Here is a 24580-nt window from a genome sequence, read left to right as displayed (position 1 = left end):
TTAGGAGGAAATAGTAAATGAGGAGTATTTTCAAAAATTTTCTGCTGAAAGGCAATTAATTTAAAAGGAAAAGTAAACATTTTAGTCAACAGTTTGGTAAAGGAAGTATTTTTACCTGTAAATAATCCAGAAAAGCCATTCTTAGCAACAATGTTCTTCATTATAGTCCAGGTTGACATTTGCAAAGGCACAGAAACTGCACGTTAAAGAAACGATGCTATTATAAATCACCGCTTAATGTCTAACATAGGTGAGTACACATAGAAGCGTGTCTATGGCTTCGGGATGTATCATCTCATCATAATAAGAACAGATCAGTTTACATAAAGAACTATTTTAAATCTTAATAGTTGGATTCATTAAAAAGAAATTTTAAAGGCACTTTTAAGGTACATAGGACCAGATGCAATGAAGGAGGAATATACAGAAAGCCTCTCCTGAATTGATGTTTAAGCTTGGTGGTGTATATCCTTTATACTTTTTTCTGCATCTTAAAAATCTTTCATAATGAAAAATTTTAAAGATATACAGGAATCTTCATGGGGTTCCCCAAGTGAAGCCATGATAACCATTTTTCATTGTACTTTTAGTGCATACATTAAAAAAAGTTTTTTCCCCTAAGAGAAGCTTTAAGGAAAATAGCTCATTCTCCCTAGGGAGGCTCCACCTACTAGAATCTTTCTGAATAGATGTTCTAGTCCTGAAATAAATCAGTCCTGTCTCCTCTGAGGGCAAGTGTTTTCCTGTAACTAACAGTAACACCTCACTTATTTACAACTACTCAAGTGTCTGGAACACAGTAAAGAAACAGATTTATACATCTTTTGAAAACAGAAACAATAGATGTTACTCAGATTCAAACATAAACCTCATGAATCAGCTGTACATACACAAAGTTCACTTACCTTCGTCGTACACAATGATTCTAAGCAGCTGGCTTAGCCCACAGACTACAGATGCTAAAGGTGAAGAAAACCTACTGAAAGGTGGGCGTCCGCCCATGTGAGCACCGTGACAGCTGAAGAGCTCCGTCTCGCCCAGATCAGCGGGCGACAGGCCGGCACCCCTGAGTCACCCTCACCCGCTTCTGAGAGCTGCGCTACGAAACTACAGTAACCAGCGTGCACAGTGAGACACTCGGAGCCATCAGGATTAAAGTGCATTTTAGGAGGTACGCCCCGCGGAAAAGGGAAAGTTAGGGGAGGTGTCATTCAGTAATGGCGCTGTAGAATCTGCAACTTAATGAAGAGGGGCTCGTTATCTCCAAATTTCTTTTACATAATATTAGATTCTCTATGAAGACAAATGAGGCCTTTTCATTTAGGAAGCTAATCTATCTATATAAATAGTGTAACTACAGTAATTAGAGCAACCAAACAGAAAGGATACATTTAAAAACCAAGCACAAAGTATTTATGACTGAAATTTATCTCTCTAAAAACAGTGACAAAAGCTTTATACTACAAGTTGGCAACTTATACTCGTTGTTTAAATGTTTTCAATTTTGGAAACAACTAGTAAAGAAAGGAGGCTAAGTAGCTGGGTACTTCTAATCTTACGGAGCTCAAGTTCCAAACTGGCCTCTATTTTAATAGTAGGGTGAGATGAATGTAAAAGACGACAAACAAGAAGACTTCTCAACTGGAGGTAAGCCATGGCAGAGCCCTGCCTAAAGATCCAACATCCAAGAGCTTTTTCTACAGGGGAAAAGCAACTTCATACACTGTAAGGAAACACTGTGTGATTATTCAAGCACAGACAACAATAAACACTCCTCTACTGACCATCCAAATGATCAAATCCTAACAATTTTATGTTTCACAAACAAAACCCCATTTCCAGTGGGCTTGCTACACTTTCTGTAATAATAACAGAATGAATCTAGTAGAAGCAACTAATAGTACTTTTTAAAAAATATGGACCATTGTTAAATTCTTTATTGAGTGTTCAGTATTGCTTCTCTTTTGGTTTTTTGGCCAGGAGGCATGTGGGATCTCAGCTCCCCAACCAGGGATCGAACCTGCACCTTCTGCATTGAAGGGGAAGTCCCCAGGACAATTTTGTTCTAGAAGAAATTACAGGTTATAAAGAAGTAGATGGGATAATAGGCAGGGGGGAAAAACACATCAAAAAGGAAGCTAAAAAAATAGAAAAGAAAAAAGAAGAAGGTATGTATATGCATACTAATATAGTCTTTAAAATTTCTGAAATTTTTTGTTTTGGTTTAGAGTTTTTTCTGGGCACTCCATTCTAACAATACATTAGTTTGAGTTAAGTAGAGAGGAAGGCAACAAAGGGGCAGGGGGAATCTTGTCTTCCCTTTCTTAGATATTCCTAACAGTATCCAGAAAGAAAATATTTTTCATGGCATCTTAGACACATTTTAAATTAATTAAACTTACTTTTCTGGCTTTCATATATCCAAAGTTGTGTCTGCTTTTGTGTTTTTACCACATCAAATGGCAAAGTTACAACAGCTGCAAACTAACAAAAAGTAAAATTGATTAAATTTTCCCCAAAGTATTTTATACTCTAATTAGCATATTACTTAATAAGGATAGTAATAAAATCATAACTAAACTGAAACATAAAGTGAAACCAGAGAGGTTTAAAGAGAAGCTCCTATTGAAGAGAACAGATAAAGTCTTATGTATTCCTCCCAAAGTTCAGGAGTAAGAGAACAGTCCCCCTATATTCCTGAGGTCACACTACACTAGTTGGCAGTCAGAATTCCAAGCAGACATCTGACTGCAAAACCAGTATTCACAATTTCTAATGCTCCTGTGTGTTCCATTATTCCTTTACTACAGATGAAGGTATAATATGTATTTTAAAGCAGAAATTCAAGTACCTAGTAATTAGCATTTAAAATTTTCCAAATGTTTTTAAAAATGTCAAAAAAAATTGAAAATGGACTTTTGAACTTTTAGTGCTACATACGTTTTCTTTATGGGTTTCAACATATTTATCAAATGTAGTTCACAAATCATCTTTAAAAACACATTTCATGCAAATCAAAACCACAATGAGGTACCATCTCACGCCAGTCAGGATGGCTGCTATCCAAAAGTCTACAAGCAATAAATGCTGGAGAGGGTGTGGAGAAAAGGGAACCCTCTTACACTGCTGGTGGGAATGCAAACTAGTACAGCCGCTATGGAGAACAGTGTGGAGATTCCTTAAAAACTGGAAATAGAACTGCCATATGACCCAGCAATCCCACTGCCGGGCTTATACACCAGTGAAACCAGAATTGAGAGAGACACGTGCACCCCAATGTTCATCGCAGCACTGTTTACAATAGCCAGGACATGGAAGCAACCTAGATGTCCATCGGCAGAGGAATGGATAAGAAAGCTGTGGTACATATACACAATGGAATATGACTCAGCTATGAAAAAGAATGCATTTGAATCAGTTCTAATGAGGTGGATGAAACTGGAGCCTATTATACAGAGTGAAGTAAGTCAGAAAAACACCAATACAGTATATTAACGCATATGTATGGAATTTAGAAAGATGGTAGTGATGACCCTATATGCGAGACAGCAAAAGAGACACAGATGTAAAGAACAGACTTTTGGACTCAGTGGGAGAAGGCGAAGGTGGGATGATCTGAGAGAATGGTATTGAAACATGTATATTATCACATGTGAAATAGATCGCCAGTCCAAGTTCGATGCCTGAGACTGGGTGCTCGGGGCTAGTGCAGTGGGATGACCCAGAGGGATGGGATGGGGAGGGAGGTGGGAAGGGGGTTCAGGATGGGGAAACACATGTACACCCATGGCTGACTCATGTCAATGTATGGCAAAACCACTACAATATTGTAAAGTAACTAGTCTCCAATTAAAATAATTAAAAATTTCAAATTAATCAATTTAACACTTATTTCCATAATGCCTTAATTAAGCAAGGAAGGTTTTCTGAAAGAACAAATTCCCTTAATAATGTCTTATATTTGATATAACAGTCATGCAAAGTAAAACCTAGTCTCTCTTTTCTGTTTCCCAACTTACATTTGGCCAATATGCTCATAAAATAACCTTTAAAGTCATTTATTTTTATTTCACCCATCAATGTAAAGAGATTTAAGTTCTTGAAATCAGTTTCAAAGATCTCAGGTAAGATAAAATCAATTGTTTCTCCACAATCTAACACATAGAGTTGTCCTTTTGTACCTGAGGTGTACTGGCTACAGATACTGAAACTTGCAGAGTATCTGTCCCTTATATAAAATGGCACAGCACAGTTGGTCCTCCATGTCTGTGGTTCCACATCTGTGGATTCAACAGCCAAGAATCGAATTGCTTCAGTCTGCAGATGCAGAAGCCCTGGACAGGGAGTGCTGATGGGAGTATCAGAGGTGGCAACAATGCGGTATGAGCCTGACACTTCGCAGAGTAACAGGGTTTAGGCTGTTCTGTTTTCTAACAGAAAGCCTGGGCATTATCCCACTGATGTGCTTTTCCTGTTGCAGAGATACATTTTAATTTAACAGTTAAAAGACAGTACTATTTTCTAAATTGTTAAAGATTTTAAAAATATATTTTCTGTGTTAGTTAAGAAAGAGTAAAACAACATTCTTTCATTACTGGAAAGCTGAGACAACACCCTAGAGCCATTCAGCTTTTTTTTTTTTTTTTTTTTTTTTTAACATAAAGCACTAAGTGCAGAACTGGTTCTACAATTCTGTTAGGGGTCGCTAAACATAAATGGTACTCGTTTTTCATCATTCATGGTGGATTAAGATATAAATAAAATTTGTAAGTTACTTTTAATCACCTCACAAATAAGAGAAATAATGAAAAGATTTTGCTGGTAGTCTAATTTCTTAAATTGCTACCAAGAATTGCTCTTTTGCCTCAATATATTTATACCCCATTATAGGGTTAACTCGACATACACCAGACCCGAGAATCTTCACGTCTCAATTTTGAACACAATCTCAGGGTCTTCTGTAGCCTAGGTTTTCTGACAGTTACTCCAGTATTTTTCTGCCAGTCTCCATGACTTCACTGTGCTCCTTCACTCTCTTTATCTGGTTCCAATATGTCAGCACATCACTGTGTCATCAAAATTCATTCTCTAAGTATGTGGGGATAAGAAAGCTCTCTGTGTCCAAGATCATGGTGATAAGAATCTGCACAAAGGCCCACTACATGAGTTTTCATTATGTGAAAGAGGGGCCAAAGGTGAACTCCCTACTACCCAAAAATGGTCACTGGGTACTGCTCCCTTCTAATTTTAAGTCTTATTCAAATTCTTTTAAGAGGTACTCAGAATGTTCCCAAAGAAACAGGAATTAGCAGCAAAGGATGCAATTACTTCTATTCAATCAGATGATACATAAGAGATAACATTTATAAAATATTAACTAACAAGATCTACTGGTATTTAATGACCAAACTGCCAAACACTTTGTGTAACAAAGTACTATCTAAATTCATTATCATAACAAATGATCTAACAAGTTCAAAAGTTTCAGAAAGATATAATGATAATGTATTTGTAATATAATAAAGACAGATATAAAATGCGTTTTAAAATATTTAATGGCTAGTACTGATAATTTATCTTCAAAATAGGGTAGTAAATACTTAGCACTTTGAGGATGCACTATTTTAAAGTTGTTCTATCTCAATAGACATGAAGTGCTACATAATATTTTGTTCTGTTTTAGTAAGATAATTATCACTATGTTGGAATATAACAACAAAAGAATAAACTTACAGAACCAGACAATGCCCCTGAGGTAAAGTTGATCATAAATGTTGGTTCATATAAGCCAGATCTTGCACACAACCACTTCTTTAAGACTTCATAGTTATACCAGTACATTGCTACAAAAACAGAATAGAATGAACACATTTAGAAATAAAATGTGGACTTTACGGAAAATATTTGAAGAATATTACATATTAAAGGAAAAGAGAATTCTAGTATTGACACACCTTGCTTTCTGCTTAGACACATACTAGGTGAAATTTGTAAAAATAGTAACCAAATTATCAGTAATATTCTAGGAGTCTTATAAACAAAACTATGGGGGGGATCGGGATGGGGAATACATGTAACTCCATGGCTGATTCATGTCAATGTATGACAAAACCCACTGCAATGTTGTGAAGTAATTAGCCTCCAACTAATAAAAAAAAAAAAAAGAAAGAAAGAAAGAAAGGAAAAAAAAAAAAAAAACTATGCATCAGTAAAAAGTAGGACTTTAATCTCAAAACCCAACAAGAACATGAGAGGAAAGGAGAGAGTCACATCTCATGAACACTGATGTAAAAATCCAAAAGAAGAACAACTGAAGTATTTCATGAACTATCACAACTATGACTAAATTGGGTTATCTGATAAACACAGTGGTGGTAAACATAAGAAATGCTTTAGATACCGTGTACCACATTAACAGAATTGTAAAATCATCTAAAAATGAAGGAAAAGCATTCAAAGAAATTTCTTAGAAACCGAGGAATAAAAGGCAGCTACTTCAATTGGATAAAGGATATTCATCACGAACTTAAAAATGAAATAGTTATAATTTACACATTATTCTCTACATAGGAAAAAGGTAGGCAGACAAATTAGGATTTATAACAGTTTTAGAAGAAGCTGAATATAAGCTAACAGACAAAAATCAACTCACATTGCAACACCCACAAACACCTGGAAAACTTTTTTAAATATATTTTTTTAAATAGGCACTAAAAGCTGCAGATTCTTGTACATACCCAGCAAGAGACTTAAACAATGTTCCCAGCATTGTTTACTTGTTTATTCATGTATAAACAAGAGTGAAATCAAAACAGCTGCACATATGAAACAAAACTTAAGGAATATTTCCAAGTAAAATAAATTTTATACCTCAAAAATAGGCAAAACTGAATACCATCATTTAGCAATAATACATATGTGGTAAGACTACTTCTTAAAATCAAATAAGTGATAAAAAATTCAGGTAAGAAGTCACCACTAAGGATGTCACAATGGAGGGGGACACATGTGGTTTCCTGATTTTAAAAACTGCCGTGTTCTAAGTCATTTACAGAGGTGGTGATGTCACAGGTGTTTATTAGCACACTTGGTAATTTATATCCTTACTACTTTTTATGTATAAAACATCAAAATAAAAAATGAAGAAGTATTGGTCTAGGAAGCCATGGTGTTTCTAAAAAGCACAGCTGAACACAAAAGTTGAAGAAAAACATTAATGGAAAGGTAAAGATACAGGACTGTGAACAGAAGTCCAAGCAAAGGATTAAATCAAAGGGAGAAAGAATGTGGAATGTTAATACAATGGTTCTCAGTGATTATTTCTTCCAGGTTTTAAATGGAAACATCAGATTCACAAGAGAAGTACTACTGAAGCATGCACATTCTATAAGTTGTTAATTTTGTATTTCTTCTTGATTTTCTCCCTTTTCATAATTCAATGGTTAGCACAATCTTGAATCTGACTTATAATAGTTCCTACAAGACACTCACTCAAGTGGGGGAGATTTTTAATAATTGAAAAAAGTAGGAGTCAATATAATTCAGAGGTGGTCTTAAATGTTATGATATTTTGATTTGTAGTCCTTTACATTATCTTATTAATTATGACTTCTTTACAATAATTTTAAAGGTAGTTTGCATTTCCTAAATATGAGTACTCACCAATTGATATTTAAAAAGAAAGAAAACACGAAGAGAAAAGAAAACCAGGCTTCAAACAGATACCGTTCGTTATTTTTCACAGAACTAGAACAAATAATTTCACAATTTGTATGGAAATACAAAAAACCTTGAATAGCCAAAGTAATCTTGAGAAAGAAGAATGGAACTGAAGGAATCAACCTGCCTGACTTCAGACTATACTACAAAGCCACAGTCATCAAGACAGTGTGGTACTGGCACAAAGACAGAAATATAGACCAATGGAACAAAATAGAAAGCCCAGAGATAAATCCACGAACCTATGGACACCTTATCTTTGACAAAGGAGGCAAGGATATACAATGGAAAAAAGACAACCTCTTCAACAAGTGGTGCTGGGAAAACTGGTCAACCACTTGTAAAAGAATGAAACTAGAACACTTTCTAACACCATACACAAAAATTAACTCAAAATGGATTAAAGATCTAAATGTAAGACCAGAAACTATAAAACTCGAGGAGAACATAGGCAAAACACTCTCCGACATGAATCACAGCAGGATCCTCTATGACCCACCTCCCAGAATATTGGAAATAAAAGCAAAACTAAACAAATGGGACCTAATGAAACTTAAAAGCTTTTGCACTACAAAGGAAACTATAAGTAAGGTGAAAAGACAGCATTCAGAATGGGAGAAAATAATAGCAAATGAAGAAACAGACAAAGGATTAATCTCAAAAATATACAAGCAACTCCTGCACCTCAATTCCAGAAAAATAAATGACCCAATCCAAAAATGGGCCAAAGAACTAAACAGACATTTCTCCAAAGAAGACATACAGATGGCTCACAAACACATGAAAAGATGCTCAACATCACTCATTATTAGAGAAATGCAAATCAAAACCACAATGAGGTACGATTACACGCCAGTCAGGATGGCTGCTATCCAAAAGTCTACAAGCAATAAATGCTGGAGAGGGTGTGGAGAAAAGGGAACCCTCTTACACTGTTGGTGGGAATGCAAACTAGTACAGCCGCTATGGAGAACAGTGTGGAGATTTCTTAAAAAACTGGAAATAGACCTGCCATATGACCCAGCAATCCCACTCTTGGGCATACACACTGAGGAAACCAGATCTGAAAGAGACACGTGCACCCCAGTGTTCATCGCAGCACTGTTTATAATAGCCAGGACATGGAAGCAACCTAGATGCCCATCAGCAGACGAATGGATAAGGAAGCTGTGGTACATATACACCATGGAATATTACTCAGCTGTTAAAAAGAATTCATTTGAATCAGTTCTAATGAGATGGATGAAACTGGAGCCCATTATACAGAGTGAAGTAAGCCAGAAAGATAAAGATCATTACAGCATACTAACACATATATATGGAATTTAGAAAGATGGTAATGATAACCCTATATGCAAAACAGAAAAAGAGACACAGATGTACAGAACAGACTTTTGGACTCTGTGGGAGAAGGCGAGGGTGGGATATTTCGAGAGAACAGCATGTATATTATCTATGGTGAAACAGACCACCGGCCCAGGTGGCATGCATGAGACAGGTGCTCGGGCCAGGTGCACTGGGAAGACCCAGAGGAATCGGGTGGGGGGGGGGGGGGGGGGGGGGGATCGGGATGGGGAATACATGTAACTCCATGGCTGATTCATGTCAATGTATGACAAAACCCACTGCAATGTTGAGAAGTAATTAGCCTCCAACTAATAAAAATAATTGAAAAAAAAAAAACAAACAAACAGATACCGTTCATTAAATAAATACTTATCAAGATCTGAGAGAGCCACACTGAACTAGGTGTGTGTGATCACCTAAGACAGTAACGTACCTCTAGCCTTAAAGAGTCTAGAATTTCCTTGATTTAAAAGTGGTATATACAAAGCTACTTAAAATGTAGCGGATAAATCCTACCTGAGAATGGTACATCTCTAAGAATGGTAGGAGCCCAGCCCCTCCAGAGGGAAATCCAACCATCTTCAGATACTTTCTTGCTGACAAATCGATGTAGTTCCTCATAAGAAAACTTCTTAGATTGCATCTTGGTTCTAATCAATTCCAGTGGACTTATTACAGTCACTGCGCCAACTGGTACAAAACAAGCGAATACAACAAAAGCAAAGCCATGCATTATGAAGACATGCATGCAGAAATGAGTATTTCATGCATTTTTATATTTTAAAATTTTATTCTGAAATGTCTTCAAACTGTATCTAGTATCTAATGATGGCAACATCCTGGCTCAGATTTTTTTCCTTGATAAAGGTATTTCACATACCTTACTCTTTCAAGAGCAGTTCCACAGCCATTATACATCAACCAGGACTATTATAAACCTCACTTCCACTACACAGAGAAAAATGTCCTTCTGATTAAACTCTGAATCTCAAAGTTTATATGATTAAAGACCCTGGCATTAATTAGACTCTGTGTTATTATCCTAAAATCTAGAATCTAAGGTCTACAATCTCAAATCTGAAAACTCTGCCGAAGAATTAACGGGATAGGTTGATCCCGTCCTGTTCTGATGGCAGTCTCCACACAATATGACCTCTAGAGCGTAGGTATTAACATATGAGGACAAACTACAATGCAAAATAAATCTTTACCAATACTCTATTTGAAATTCTCTATAAATGTAAAAATGTTAAAACAAGCTTTAAGTAGAAATCAGAATGAAAATATTGTGAATTTATTACTTACGTCTGGCCACAATTCCAGCAACAACTGGTATGCGGCTTTCATTCTCTCCTAATTTAGATCTCAGAAGAGCAGTTAACTGATCGTAGCAGGTAAAATAAATAACTGTGGCAGGAACTGCCATCACTCTGTTAGAAACATACAAAAAGATTTGCACAACACTGTCAAAAGGCTTAAACATATTCTTAAGTTGTTATTAAGTACAAGACACAGTGCATGGTGCATGTGTGCTCTGTCACGTCAGGCCCTGAGACCCCATGGGCTGTAGCCCGCCACGCTCCTCTGTCCATGGGATTTCCCAGGCAGGTGTACCAGGGTGGGCTGACACTTCCTTCTCCAGGGAATCTCCCTGACCCGGGGATCAAACCCACTTCTCTGTGTCTCCTGCCCTGGCAGGTGCGTTCTTTACCAACTGCACCACCCGGGAAGCACAAAATGAAGATCCTTCTACTTTACAGAAGCTGAAAACCACAAGAAATCAGCTATGAGATCAATTTTTCTTTAACGATTATCAGTGTTTAACTTAGACAACAAAAAGATGCAAAGTAGGTTTCTGCTCTCCAGAGATTTGTAATGTAGTAGAGAAGACAAGTTTAGAGCACCCAGTCAGGTCGTAAATATGAAAAGACAAATAAATGGTCTTGACTTATTCTGTGTCTGGTCTTCATTCCCAACTACATACATTATGGTAACATGAAAATCACTAAAGTAAAACATCTTGTAAAATTTACTTGTAAAAAAGTACAAGCACAATTATAAAATGCTGTGGACCATGTCATACCTGCTTATAACTGAAAATGATGTCACCAGAATTATATATACATTCCAATGACATTCTTTCAAATGAAAATATTAACACAGAGTTATTAATTAAATACAAAGTGGAAGGTACTATCATGTCATCAAGATTTAATGCAACAAGAAACCAGTCTCTGTTTCTAGTCTAACCAAAGGACTATCACAGACCACACGTGGCAATGCCTAATACTCTACAGTGAAGTGTGGTGATGAGAACTTAGGAACAGGACTGACTGCTGCTCCGGGATCTATCACCAACCTTATAACCTTAGGCACTGTTTAGAGTATGTGCCTCAAAACTGACTGATGTGCTCCATAACAAGATAATTCAGAAAGAAATGAGGTGGAGAAAGGCAAGGTATTAATTGGAATTTTTACATTCAGCCTTACTAGCTTGCCATATGAATTCACCTAATACCTAGTTAGTATAGAATTATCTCGAAAAGAAGTATAAATAGCACAATACTTCTCATTATTTTAGTAAAATAAAAACTCAAATGAACACTAATTTCTTAATATCTGAACATGAAAAAATAAAAGTATGCTTGTGCCCCAAATCTGGTATCTTCAGGAGGGCCTATTTGTCTACTTGACCTTGGGTCATCTTCAAAGAATTTAGCCGCCCTTGAAATACTCCCTGTAACAAGGCTTTTCTGTATGTCTGGAGCACTAAACCAGCTTGCCTGCATTGATTTGTGCAAATGATGTGAGTTTTGGTAAGTATCTGCTTCTTTTTGGGGGGCTGGAGTTTCAGTAACCACAGCCAGTCGTGAACACAGCATGTGCCTATATCATCAGCCCCCACTGCAAACCCTAGACTCAGATTCAAGTGCCGGGAAGGCGGGACTCCTGCACTTGCGCGGCGGCCCGGGGCTGGGAGAGGCGCATGCGCCCTGCGTGTCACAAGTGGGGGTCTCGGGAGGACTCCACCTGGCCAGCTCCTGTTGCGCCTTTCCACTGATTCCGCTTCATGCCTTTTCCCCTCACTGATTCCACTTCATGCCTTTTCTCCTTACTGATTCCACTTCGTGCCTTTTCGCCTCAATGATTTCGCTTCATGCCTTTTCTCCTTACTGATTCCACTTCGTGCCTTTTGCGGTAACAAACCACAGACATTAGTATACGTCCTATGAGTCCTTCTAGCAAATCATCAAATGTGGGGTAGTTGTGAGAGTCACAAAACAATGCTCTAGAAAATGAAAAGTTCTGATATTAAAAATGCATGATGTTGTCCCATCATACTGATAAGGCAAAACAAAACCACCACCATCACTAAGTAAGAAAAATACTAAATTTCAACTTACAATGTAGGAGGAAGGCCACTCCACAGGGATTTAATGCCCTCATTTCGAATGATTTTCAAAAAAGCATCCTAAAATTGTAACAGAAAAAAAGTGGTCAAAATAAAGAAAAAAGTTTATAGTGATAATTGGTATTTGATTCTTTTAAGCATTTATTTCTAAAATAAAAGTTTCCCAGATTTATATATGCCCATTCTTTAAACAGAGAAAAAAGAATGTTTCTCAACTTCCAGACACAAATAAAGCATTTCTAAATGACAGTTCCTGCTTACAAAATAAACCTATATTACTCAGCTTGGGATTGTTCTACTTAGGGCTGAGAAGCAATGTATTTTGAAGATTATTATAAAAAGGAAGTGGAGGGATGGCAGAAAGTTAGAATAACTCTCCTCTCCAATTATGAAATCTGACAGAACATTATTTAAACCCAGTATTTGAAAGCTCTGAGGAAGAACAAAAAGCAAGTAGAAGCTAGAGGGAAGCTTACTGTTAAAAGTCAAAGTGCCATGAATGAGGTTTGCACATTTACAGCTTTTTGCCCATGGGAGCTGCAAGGAACAGTACATTTACTTGCTTGAGACGGCAAACACCAGAGTTCAGGCTCGTAGACTAATCAGAAAGTCAGAAGGGAAATCCTGGGAAAAGAGGCTACAGAGGACACTGTTGTTGCTGTTTCAGTCGTTCAGTCATGTCTGACTCTGCGACCCCACGGACTGTACCCTCCAGGCTCCTCTGTCCATGGAATTCTCCGGGTGAGAACACTGGAGTGGGTTGCCATTTTCTTCTCCAAACAGAGGACGTAAGGCCTTGAATTTAGAGACAAAGTCAGCCACAAGAGGTGGCTCACCACTCAACTGTGCAGCCCCAGGAGAAGACAACGAAAACAAACCAGACACCCCGCGGATGGCAGACGGGGTGGGGATTTCAGCTGCAGCCCACCACAGTGGTGCCTGAGTGTGACGTCTGAACCTAGCCAAAGTTAACTGCCTTTTGGAAAAGAACTGACTCTTGGGAAGAATATAAAAGAACCCAGAGTCTTTACAATGCATTCTTCGTAATGTTCACTATCCAATCAAAATTCATTAGACATAAAAAGAAGCAAAAGAAAAAGCAGTCATCAGAAACCAGCACCGAGATGATTAAGATGATGCTATCTGCAGACAAGAACTCCAAAACACCTATTATAAATGTGTGCAAGGGGTACAAAGATGATGGGTCCACAGTGCATGGACAAATTTGGAATTCAGCAAGGAAATAATTACTGTTAAAACTGCCAAGTGAAAATTCTAAACCTGAAATGAAAAATTAACTGAGTGGGCTTAACAGCAGAAAGGAGACAGCAAGGAGTCACTGAAAACAAATCTAAAATTAAATCAGAAGAAGGAAGAGAAAAATAATGAAGAAAAATGGGAACTTCCCCGTGGTCTAGCGGTTAAGACTCTATGCTTTCACTGCCGAGGGTCCAGTTCAATCCCTGGTCAGGGAACCATGATCCAGCAACCCACGTGGCATGGAAAATTAAAAAAAAAACACCAAACCTTTAGAAAAATGATCAGAGGCTCAGAGACCTGAGGGTAGAAAACTGATCAGAGGCTCAGAGACCTGAGGGGAAATATCAAGCGGTACAGCACTAGTTTATGTGGAGTCATAGAGAAAAGGAGAGAAAACAGAAGAGGAAATTACCTGATGAAATGATGAGCAAAAAACTCCCTGAATTAGTGAAAGGTATCAATTGACAGAGTCCCAAATATCAAAAAAAGAGAAAAAAGTGAATAAGAAAGAAATAAAACAAAAAACAATAGAGGAAAATGACAAAATACATACAGGGAAAGATGATTAAGTGAAGACCAACTTCTCAGCAGACACATGAAAGGCCAAAAAACAATGTAATGACACATTTAAGGTGATAAAAAAAAAAAAAGGCAAGCCAGAATTCTGTATGCTGCCAAATACATGTCAAAAACGCTTTATTTAAAAAAAAAAATGCTTTATAAAGACATTTCTATAGAACAAAAACTTGGAGATTACCCTGCCAAAATACCTTCAATAAAGAAATGCTGAAATGAGTTCCTTAGGATGAAGGGTCATGGTGGCACCATGTAACTACCATCTTCAGAAAGGCAGGAAGGCCAAAAGAGGTGGGAAATATGTGGTTACAGGTAATATATGTATTTCTTTTTAACTATTTAAAAGACATAAGACTATTTAAATTGAAAATTCTAACTGTGAACTGTGGCATCTGTAAAGTACTAGGACGTGCCATCCGTGAGGCAACAGCACAGACGAAGAGGAGGGGGTAAGGGCATCAGGACATGAGGGGCCTGAGATCCACCCTACTTGCGAGTCAGCAAGTCGGCCTGCATGGCATCATGAGAGCCCAGGTAAAGACGAAACTCTCTGGGGTGAGACATAAAGTCCATCATCGCAGCAACAGCAGCAGCCAGAGTACCGGCATTCTGATCCCTGTATCCTGGGCCCCGGTTTCCACAGGCAGTGTGACGAAGGCTGGACGACACCTGAGCACACAGTGGATGCACCACAGGAGACGACACCTGACCTCAGGGGATCCAAATCATTTACAACAGGGAGTAAGGATGCCTGTATCTTCCAAGGTCATTCACTCTCCAAACATACTTGAAAAGATGATCAGGAACAAAGGACAGACAATGCCACGCACATGAGATATGCCCAATGTGAAATGCTTTTGAAGAACTGTTTGCCTAGAAACGGGAACTGAGGAATCAATATAATGTTATTAAAATTCAAACAAATAACAGAAAAGGAGGAAAAAAAGGAAACAATTAGAAAAATATACAAAAATAAATTGATACTACAATCATACGAAAAATTATATTAAAGGACTAAACTTTCTGATTAAAAGTTACTACATCAACAGCCATCTGCCTGCCAATGCAGAATCCACCTGCCAATGCAGGTTTGATTCCTGGGTCAGGAAGATAGCTGACTAGGAAATGGCAACCTGCTTCAATATTCTTGCCTGGAGAATCCCATGGACAGAAAAGACTGGCAGTTCATGGGGTCACAGAGGGTAACAGAACAAGACAAAACTGTATCACCATCTTGAGGTAAAAGAATGGAAAAAGATAGTGTTTACTACTATGAGAAAGCGAAAAGCTGCAAGCTGAAAGGTGGCTATACTACATTCAGATAAAAGACTTCAAGATAATGGACATTACCAATGACAATGAAAGAGATTTCATTATAATAAAGATGTATCAAAAAAACATATCAAGTGAATGTGTATGTTCCTAATAACTGAGGTTCAAAACCCTATGAGGCAGACCAGAGAGAACTAAAAAGGAAAACAGACATATCCTCAATCATATCTAAAGATTATTATATGGCATCTGGTCCCATCACTTTATGGGAAATAGATGGGCAAACAGTGGAAATAATGTCAGACTTTATTTTTGGGGGCTCCAAAATCACTGCAGATGGTGATTGCAGTCATGAAATTAAAAGACGCTTGCTCCCTGGAAGGAAAGTTATGATCAACCTAGATAGCATATTAAAAAGCAGAGACATTACTTTGCCAACAAAGGTCTGTCTAGTCAAGGCTATGGTTTCTCCACTGGTCAGGAATGGATGTGAGAGTTGGACTGTGAAGAAAGCTGAGTGCTGAAGAATTGATGCTTTTGAACTGTGGTATTGGAAAAGACTCTTGAGAGTCCCTTGGACTGCAAGGAGATCCAACCAGTCCATCCTAAAGGAGATCAGTCCTGGGTGTTCATTGGAAGGACTGATGCTTAAGCTGAAATTCCAATACTTTGGCCACCTTATGCAAAGAGTTGACTCATTCGAAAAGACCCTGATGCTGGGAGGGATTGGGAGCAGAAGAAGGGGACGACAGAGAATGAGATGGCTGGATGGCATCACCGACTTGATGGACATGAGTCTGAGTAAACTCTGGGAGTTGGTGATGGGCAGGGAGGCCTGGCGTGCTGCAATTCATGGAGTCGCAAAGAGTCGGACATGACTGAGCAACTGAATTGAACTGAACTGATCAGAGAAAAACAGAATAATTTTTAAAAATCTGCAGGAATTCAGCAGATGTAAATAAATCATCAGTCACCCTGACCTAATGGCTTATAGAACGCTATACGCAACAATTGCAGAATACAATATACACTTTAAAGAGCACAAAATAGTCACCAAGACAGCTCATACATAGGGCCGTTACACAAGACTCAATACATTAAAAGAAGTCTGAAAACTTAAGAGTATATTCCTTTGACCAGATTGGAATTAAATTAGAAATCAGGAACAATAAGGTATCTAGGAAAATATCCAATTATTGGAAAATTAATAATCCACGGCAGAAGAAATTACAAAGAAAATCAGAAAATATTTCAACTGATAATGAAAACACAACATCAAAATTTTGGGGACATATTTAATTTAGTGCTTTGAAGGAAATTCACAGCTTTAAATGTGGAGTTGAGGAAAAGGCTTAAAGTCAATAATTCATGTTTTCACCTAAGAAAGTAGAATGCAATGACCAAAATAAATCCAAACAAGAATTCTGATTTCTGGTTCTGCATGTAAAGAGCTTGGAAGCATCACTTCTATGCTCACAACAAGAAAAAAACCTGAACAAACTGAAAAATCAATTCCTCTTAGGATAATCAGAGAATTGAGGTCACTGGTCAAACTGCTACCTTGAGCACTGGTTAAGTGAAACTGAAGTCGCTCAGTCATGTCTGACTCTTTGCAACCCCATGGAGTGTAGCCTACCAGGCTTTTCCATCCATGGGATTTTCCAGGAAGAGTACTGGAGTGGGTTGCCATCCCCTTCTCCAGAGGGTATTCCCAACCCAGGGATTGAACCCGTGTCTCCCGCATTGTAGGCAGACGCTTTACTGTCTGAGCCTGGAGAGACTGTCAAATACAGAGACTCACTCACAGCACAGTAGAGCAGAAGCCCAAAGTCAGAACCAGCGCCAAGAGGAAAGCTATGAGCTATATCTGACAAATGGCTGGAAGCTCAGTGTAGACTAACTGGAGAATCAAAACCTCTGAGGTGCTACTATGACAGGGCCTTCACGCTTTCGTGACTTTTAGCCCCTGAGCCCTACCAGATCCTCATTGTTAAGATCAGAGAGAAATCCCCTCCTGTTTCCAGCAGGGTAAGGGGAAAAGAAACCAGTTTTCAAATATGCCCCAAATCTCTATTCTCCTTTTTTTAAAGGAGGAGAAACACTCAAGGGAAACGATCTTACTGTCTGAGGAATCTCCAGGAAAAGGCAACAGGTAAGACACCAACTGGGACAGTGGAGGAAATTTCAGGCTCTACAACACAGCTCTCCAGAAGTAAACAAAGCCTAACGTCTCGCCAGAGAAAACTTCACATTAAAGGTCTGTCTTTTAACCCAATACATCATGCCCAACTTTCAACAAAAAGAATTACAAAGCATACTAAAAGGCAAAGAATATAGTCTGAAGAAACAAACCAAGCATCAAAATCAGATTCAGATATGGCAGAGATTTTAAAGTTATCAGACTGGGGATTTTCAGTAACAAGGGTGTATATGTTAAGGGCTCTTAGTAGTTATCAGAGGACTAGCAGTGGAGGCCTGACAGTAATAAGGCCACCTCACCAGTGGCGACGGAAACCACCAGGGCAGTCAGAAATTCCACTCCCACTGTCTTAGTCTGTTAAGGCTGCTGTAACAAAACACGACAGAGTGGGTAGCTTATGAACAACATGATTTATTTCTCAGTTCTCAAGGGCGCAAGTCCAGGATCCAGGTTCTGCTAAGGTCAAATGAGGGCCCCGTTCTGGATTTCACACTTCTCATTGTGTCGTCACAAGGCAGAAGGGGCAAGGAAGCTCTGCGGTCTCTCTTCTAAGGGCATTAATCTCATTCATGAGGTCTCTGCCCTGCTGACCTAATCAACTCCCAAAGCCTCCATGTCCTAAAACGATTGTATCAGGCATTAGGATTTCAACAATGAATTCTGGAGGGATCACAAACTCTCAGACCACACTGTCCGAAAGTAAAGGCCCCTACCCCCACTGCGTGTGTCAGCGGAGGCTGAGTGAGGAACACGGCCTTCCAGCTCTACCAGCTCAATGACAAGGTGCACCCTCTTCCTCTGAGCTGACAGTGTCAAAAGTGCCGACTGGAATATTTAAATGAGATTCAGAGCCTCAGAATACTCAAAATTTCCTGCTTCTAATTTTTTATTTTTTTAAAACTTTTAATTTTATATTGGAGTATAGCCAGTTAACAATATTGTGATAGTTTCAGGCTCCAATTTTTTAAAAATCACTTGTCATTTTAAGAAGCAGGAAGAGGAAACTCCCTGGTGGTCCAGTGGTTAGAAATTGGTGCTCTCACTGCCAGGGTGCCAGGTAATCCCTGGTTGGGGAACTAAGATCCTGCAAACCACACTGTGCAGCCAATAAATAAACAAACAAGAAGGAAGATGTCAAACCGAATGACAGGAGACAATAAACAGACACCACAATGAGACTGACAGAATTATCTGACAAAGATTTTAAAGCAAGCAACACATAAATCACTGACTGATCACTTACAAAGACGTCTGAAACAAATGAAAAATTAGAACACCTCAGCAGAGGAATATATACACAAAAACCTATTTATCAAAATGGAATTTTACAACTGACACCACAGAAATACAAAGGATCATAACAGATTAATAACTATACGCCAGTAAAATGGATGACCAAGAAAAAAATGAAAAAATTCCTAAACCAGAAAGAAATAGAAAATACGAATAAATGAATTACCAGAAATGAAATTAGAAACTTCCAACAAACAAAAGTCCAGGACCAGATGGCTTCACAAGTGAATTCTAACAAATACTTTACCAAAAGCAGGCAAAGATATCACACACAAAAAGAAAATGGCAGGCCAGCATCACTGACATATAGGCAAAAATCCTCAACAAAATCTTAGCAAACCAAATTTAATAATAAGACAAACAATGATCAAAAGGGGTCATACACCAGGATCAAGTGAAGCTTGAAGCCTGTGCCACCCAGAGCCCATGCTTCACAGGAGAAGCCCCCGTAGTGAGAAGCCCGTGCACCACGAACTACAGAATAGCCACCACTCCCTGCAGCTAGAGGGAAAAAGCCTGCACAGCAACGAAGACCCAGCACAGCCAAAAGTAAAATAAAGTTTATAAATAAATAAATATGTAACAATAAAATAATTCAGCTAAAAATAAATCCATATGGTCCTCTCAGTAGGTGCAGAGAAAGCTTTTGACAAAATTCAACACTCTTTCATGATAAAAACCCTCAACAAAGTGGGTATATGGTTACAGAGGGAACATACCTCAACACACTAAAAGCCATATACAACAAGCCCACAGCTAACATCATAGTCAACAGTGAAAAGCTGAAAGCATCTCCTCTAAGATCAGTAACAAGACAAGGATAACTCCTCTCATCACTCATGGTTTATTCAACATAGTTTTCAAAGTCCTAGCCACAGAAGAGAAGAAAAAACTACAAGGAATCCAAATTGGAAGGGAGGAAGTAAAACTGTCACCATTTACAGATGAAATGTTATTAAATGCAGTAAATCCTGAAGATGCTAGCAGAAAACTACTAGAGCTCTTCATGAATTCAATAAAGTTGCAAGATGCTAAATTAATATACAGAAATCTACTGCATTTCTATACACTAACAACTATCAACAAGGAAAACTATGGAAATTATCTCATTCACAATCATATCAAAAAGAATGAAATACCTAGGAATAAATCTAACTAAACAAGGAGGTAAAATATTAATACTGAATTCAGAAAATTGTAAGACCAGAAATTGAACGTGACTCAAACAGATGTTTTTTGATTGGAAGAATAATGTTAAAATGAGCATACTACACAAGGTAATCTATAGATTCAGTACCATTCCTTTCAAAATGACAATGGCATTTTTTATGGAACTAGAACAAATAAATTCTAAAATATGTATGGAAACACAAAAGATCCTGCATTGCCAAAACAATCTTGACAAAGAAAAACAAAACTAGAGGTTATCGTTATCCCTGGTTCAAAACCACATTATAAAACTGCAATCATCAAAACAGGCCTCTAAGATGGCAGAGTTGAAGGACATGCACTCATCTTCCCCTGCGAGAACACCAAAATTGAAACTAGCTGCTGAGCAACGATTGAAAGGAGAATATTGGATCCCACCAAAAAAAGATACCCCACATCCAAGGGCAAAGGAGAAGCCCCAAGAAGATGATAGGAGGGGCGAAATCATGTTTAGAATCAATCCCCATACCCGCCAGAGACGCTTGGAGGGCTCAAACAAAACCTTGTGTGCACCAGGACCCAGAGACCCCACGAGAGACTGAGCCACACCTGCCTTTGAGTGTTTGAGTGTCTCCTGCGGAGGCATGGGTCAACAGTGGCCTGTTGGGGGGACAGGGGCTCTGGCTGCAGCAGACCTGGGAGGCACAGCATGTGGTGTAAGTCCTCCTGGAGGAAGGTGCCATTAGCCCAACCATAGAGCCACTGAGCAAATGACCCAAACTGGAGAAGAGTTATACCAAAGAAGTTCACGCTCGTTGCAAAAGGTCTAAGGCCCAAAGCAGATTTCTCAACCTGGGATCCGGCAAAGGGACTGAGAATCCCCAGGGAACTTGACTTTGAAGGGCAGTGCGATTTGATTACAGAACTTCCACAGGACTGGGGACCAGACTCTTGGAGGGTACAACAAAAATCTGTGCGCACCAGGACCCAGGAAAGGAGCAGTGACCCCGTAAGAGACGGAGCCAGACTTGCCGATGAGTGTCCCAGAGTGTCCGGCAGAGGCATGGTCGACAGTGACCCGCTGTGGGGTCATGGCACTGAATACAACATTCCTGGGAGCCATGGAATGCTGGCATAAGTCTTTCTGAAGGAGGCTGCCATTACTGCCATTACCCCTACCCAATACAGGGAGGGAATGCAGTCCCACCCGTCAACAGAAAACTGGATTAAAGATTTACTCTTTTCCGGTAAGCGGCCTGAGCTGATCCCTAAAAATGGTGCGCTATTCACTTAACCCAGAAAACCCCATAAAATCATGCAAATCAAGAGGTTCAAATCTTCGTGTTCACCTTAAGAACACTCGTGAGACTGCCCAGGCCATAAAGAGTATGCATATCTGAAAAGCCACCAAGTATCTGAAGGATGTCACTTTAAAGAAGCAATGTGTGCCATTCCGTCGTTAGAATGGTAGAGTTGGTAGGTGTGCACAGGCCAAACAGTAGGGCTGGACGCAGGGCTGGTGGCCCAAAAAGAGTGCTGAATTTTTACTACACATACTCAAAAATGCAGAGAGTAATGCTGAACTTAAGGGCTTAGATGTAGATTCTCTGGTCATTGAGCACATCCAAGTGAACAAAGCCCCCAAGATGGGGCGCAGGACTTACAGAGCTCATGGTCGGATCAACCCCTACATGAGCTCTCCCTGCCACATTGAGATGATCCTTACTGAAAAAGAACAGATTGTTCTTAAACCAGAAGAGGAGGTTACACAGAAGTAAAAGATATCCCAGAAGAAACTGAAGAAACAAAAACTTATGGCCCGGGAATAAATGCCGCAGAAAATAAATGCAAATAAAAGTGAAAAAAAAAAAAAAGATTTACTGACCCAACCATCACAGCAAGATTCAGATTCACCCACTGCCAGTCCCTCCCATCAGGAACCTTCCACAAGCCTTTCACCTTTATCCATCAGAGGGCAAACAGACCAAAAACCAGAATCACAGAAAACTAACCAAACTGATCACATGGATCACAGCCTTCTCTAACTGAGAAAAATGCCTTCTTTCATGGCTCAATGAAACTATGAGCCATGCCGTGCAGGGACACCCAAGACGGACAGGTCATGGTGGAAAGTTCTGACAAAACATGGTCCACTGCAGAAGAGAATGGCAAACCACTTGAGTATTCTTGCCTTGAGAACCCCATGAACAGCATGAAAAGGCAAAAAGATATGACACTGAAAGATGAACTCCCCAGGTTGGTAGGTGCCCAATTGTTGCTGGAGAAGAGTGGGGAAATAGCTCCATAATGAACGAAGAGGCGGAGCCAAAGGAAAAACAATGCCTAGCTGCGGATATGACTGGTGATGGAGGTAAAGTTCGATGCTGTAAAGAACAATGCTGCATAGGAACCTGGAAGGTTGGGTGAATGAATCAAGGTAAATTGGAAGTGGTCAAACAGCAGATGGCAAGAGTGAACATTGACATTTCAGGATCAGTGAACTAAAATGGACTGGAATAGGCAAATTTAATTCAGATGACCATTATATCTACTACTGTGGGCAAGAATCCCTTAGAAGAAATGGAGTAGCCCTCACACTCAAAAAAAACTCTGAAATGAAGTACTTGGGTGCAATCTCAAAAACGATGGAATGATCTCGGTTTGTTTCCAAGGCAAAGCATTCAATATCACAGTAATCCAAGTCTATACCCCAACCACTAATGCCAAAGAAGCTGAGGTTGAATGGTTCTATGAACACCCACAAGGCCTTCTAGAACTAACACCAAAAAAAGATGTCCTTTTCATCATAGGGGACTGGAATGCATAAGTAGTGAGTCAAGAGGTACCTGGAGTAACAGGCAAGTTTGGCCTTGGAGTATAGAATGAAGCTAGGCAAAGGCTAACAGAGTTTTAGCAAGAGAATGCGTTGGTCATAGCAAACACTCACTTCCAACAACATAAGAGATGACTCTACACATGGACATCACCAGATGATGGTCAGTACCAAAATCAGACTGATTATATTCTTTGCAGCCAAAGATGGGGAAGCTCTATACAGTCAGCAAGAACAAGACTGGGAGCTGACAGTGGCTCAGATCATAAACACCTTATTGCAAAATACAGACTTAAATTGAAGAAAGTAGGGAAAACCACCAGACCATTCAGAAATGACCTAAATCAATGCTGGAGAGGGTGTGGAGAAAAGGGAACCCTCTTACACTGTTGGTGGGAATGCAAACTAGTACAGCCGCTATGGAAAACAGTGTGGAGATTTCTTAAAAAACTGGAAATAGACCTGCCATATGACCCAGCAATCCCACTTCTGGGCATACACACTGAGGAAACCAGATCTGAAAGAGACACGTGCACCCCAATGTTCATCGCAGCACTGTTTATAATAGCCAGGACATGGAAGCAACCTAGATGCCCATCAGCAGATGAATGGATAAGGAAGCTGTGGTACATATACACCATGGAATATTACTCAGCTGTTAAAAAGAATTCATTTGAACCAGTCCTAATGAGATGGATGAAACTGGAGCCCCTTATACAGAGTGAAGTAAGCCAGAAAGATAAAGAACATTACAGCATACTAACACATATATATGGAATTTAGAAAGATGGTAACGATAACCCTATATGCAAAACAGAAAAAGAGACACAGAAGTGCAGAACAGACTTTTGAACTCTGTGGGAGAAGGTGAGGGTGGGATATTTCAAAAGAACAGCATGTATACTATCTATGGTGAAACAGATCACCAGCCCAGGTGGGATGCATGAGACAAGTGCTCGGGCCTGGTGCACTGGGAAGACCCAGAGGAATCGGGTGGAGAGGGAGGTGGGAAGGGGGATCGGGATGGGGAATACGTGTAAATCTATGGCTGATTCATATCAATGTATGACAAAACCCACTGAAATGTTGTGAAGTAATTAGCCTCCAACTAATAAAAAAATAAAAAAATAAATAAATAAATAAAATTATTGAATGACAAAAAAAAAAAAAGAAATGACCTAAATCAAAATCCTTATGATTATACAGTGGAAGTGACAAATAGATTCAAGGGATTAGATCTGATAGAGTGCCTGAAGAACTATGGATGGAGGTTGTAACACTGTTTAGGAGGTGGTGATTAAAATCATCCCCAAGAAAAAGAAATGCAAAAGGCAAAATGGTTGTCTGAGGAGGCCTTACAAATAGCTGAGAAAAGAAGAAAAGCTAAAGGCAAAGGAGAAAAGGAAAGATATACCCATCTGAACGCAGAGTTCCAAAGAGCAAGGAGAGATAAGAGAGCCTTCCTAAGTGATCAGTGCAAAGAAATAGAGGAAAACAATAGAATGGGAACGACTAGAGA

At 39.1% G+C, this 24580-nt stretch overlaps 1 protein-coding gene and 1 pseudogene across 2 annotated transcripts in view; one reads left to right on the top strand and one right to left on the bottom strand.

Moving 5' to 3' along the window:
- Positions 1–24580, bottom strand: part of LOC122674278 (solute carrier family 25 member 40) — an 89567-nt gene that overhangs the window by 3002 nt on the left and 61985 nt on the right. For both annotated transcript variants that reach the window (XM_043872475.1, XM_043872476.1), the window contains 6 exons: positions 12471–12538; positions 10372–10496; positions 9583–9756; positions 5734–5843; positions 2403–2484; positions 116–196 (listed from right to left, as the gene is read on the bottom strand). In XM_043872475.1, coding sequence (XP_043728410.1) covers positions 116–196; positions 2403–2484; positions 5734–5843; positions 9583–9756; positions 10372–10496; positions 12471–12538 — 640 coding nt within the window. The remainder of the gene's footprint in view (positions 1–115; positions 197–2402; positions 2485–5733; positions 5844–9582; positions 9757–10371; positions 10497–12470; positions 12539–24580) is intronic.
- On the top strand, positions 21503–22057 carry LOC122674280 (annotated as a pseudogene).

This window comes from Cervus elaphus, chromosome 18 (genome assembly GCF_910594005.1).
Source record: "Cervus elaphus chromosome 18, mCerEla1.1, whole genome shotgun sequence".
Taxonomy (NCBI): Eukaryota; Metazoa; Chordata; class Mammalia; order Artiodactyla; family Cervidae; genus Cervus; species Cervus elaphus.
The sequence above is the reverse complement of the archived record's forward strand: the minus strand, read 5'-3'. Positions and strand labels throughout refer to the sequence as shown.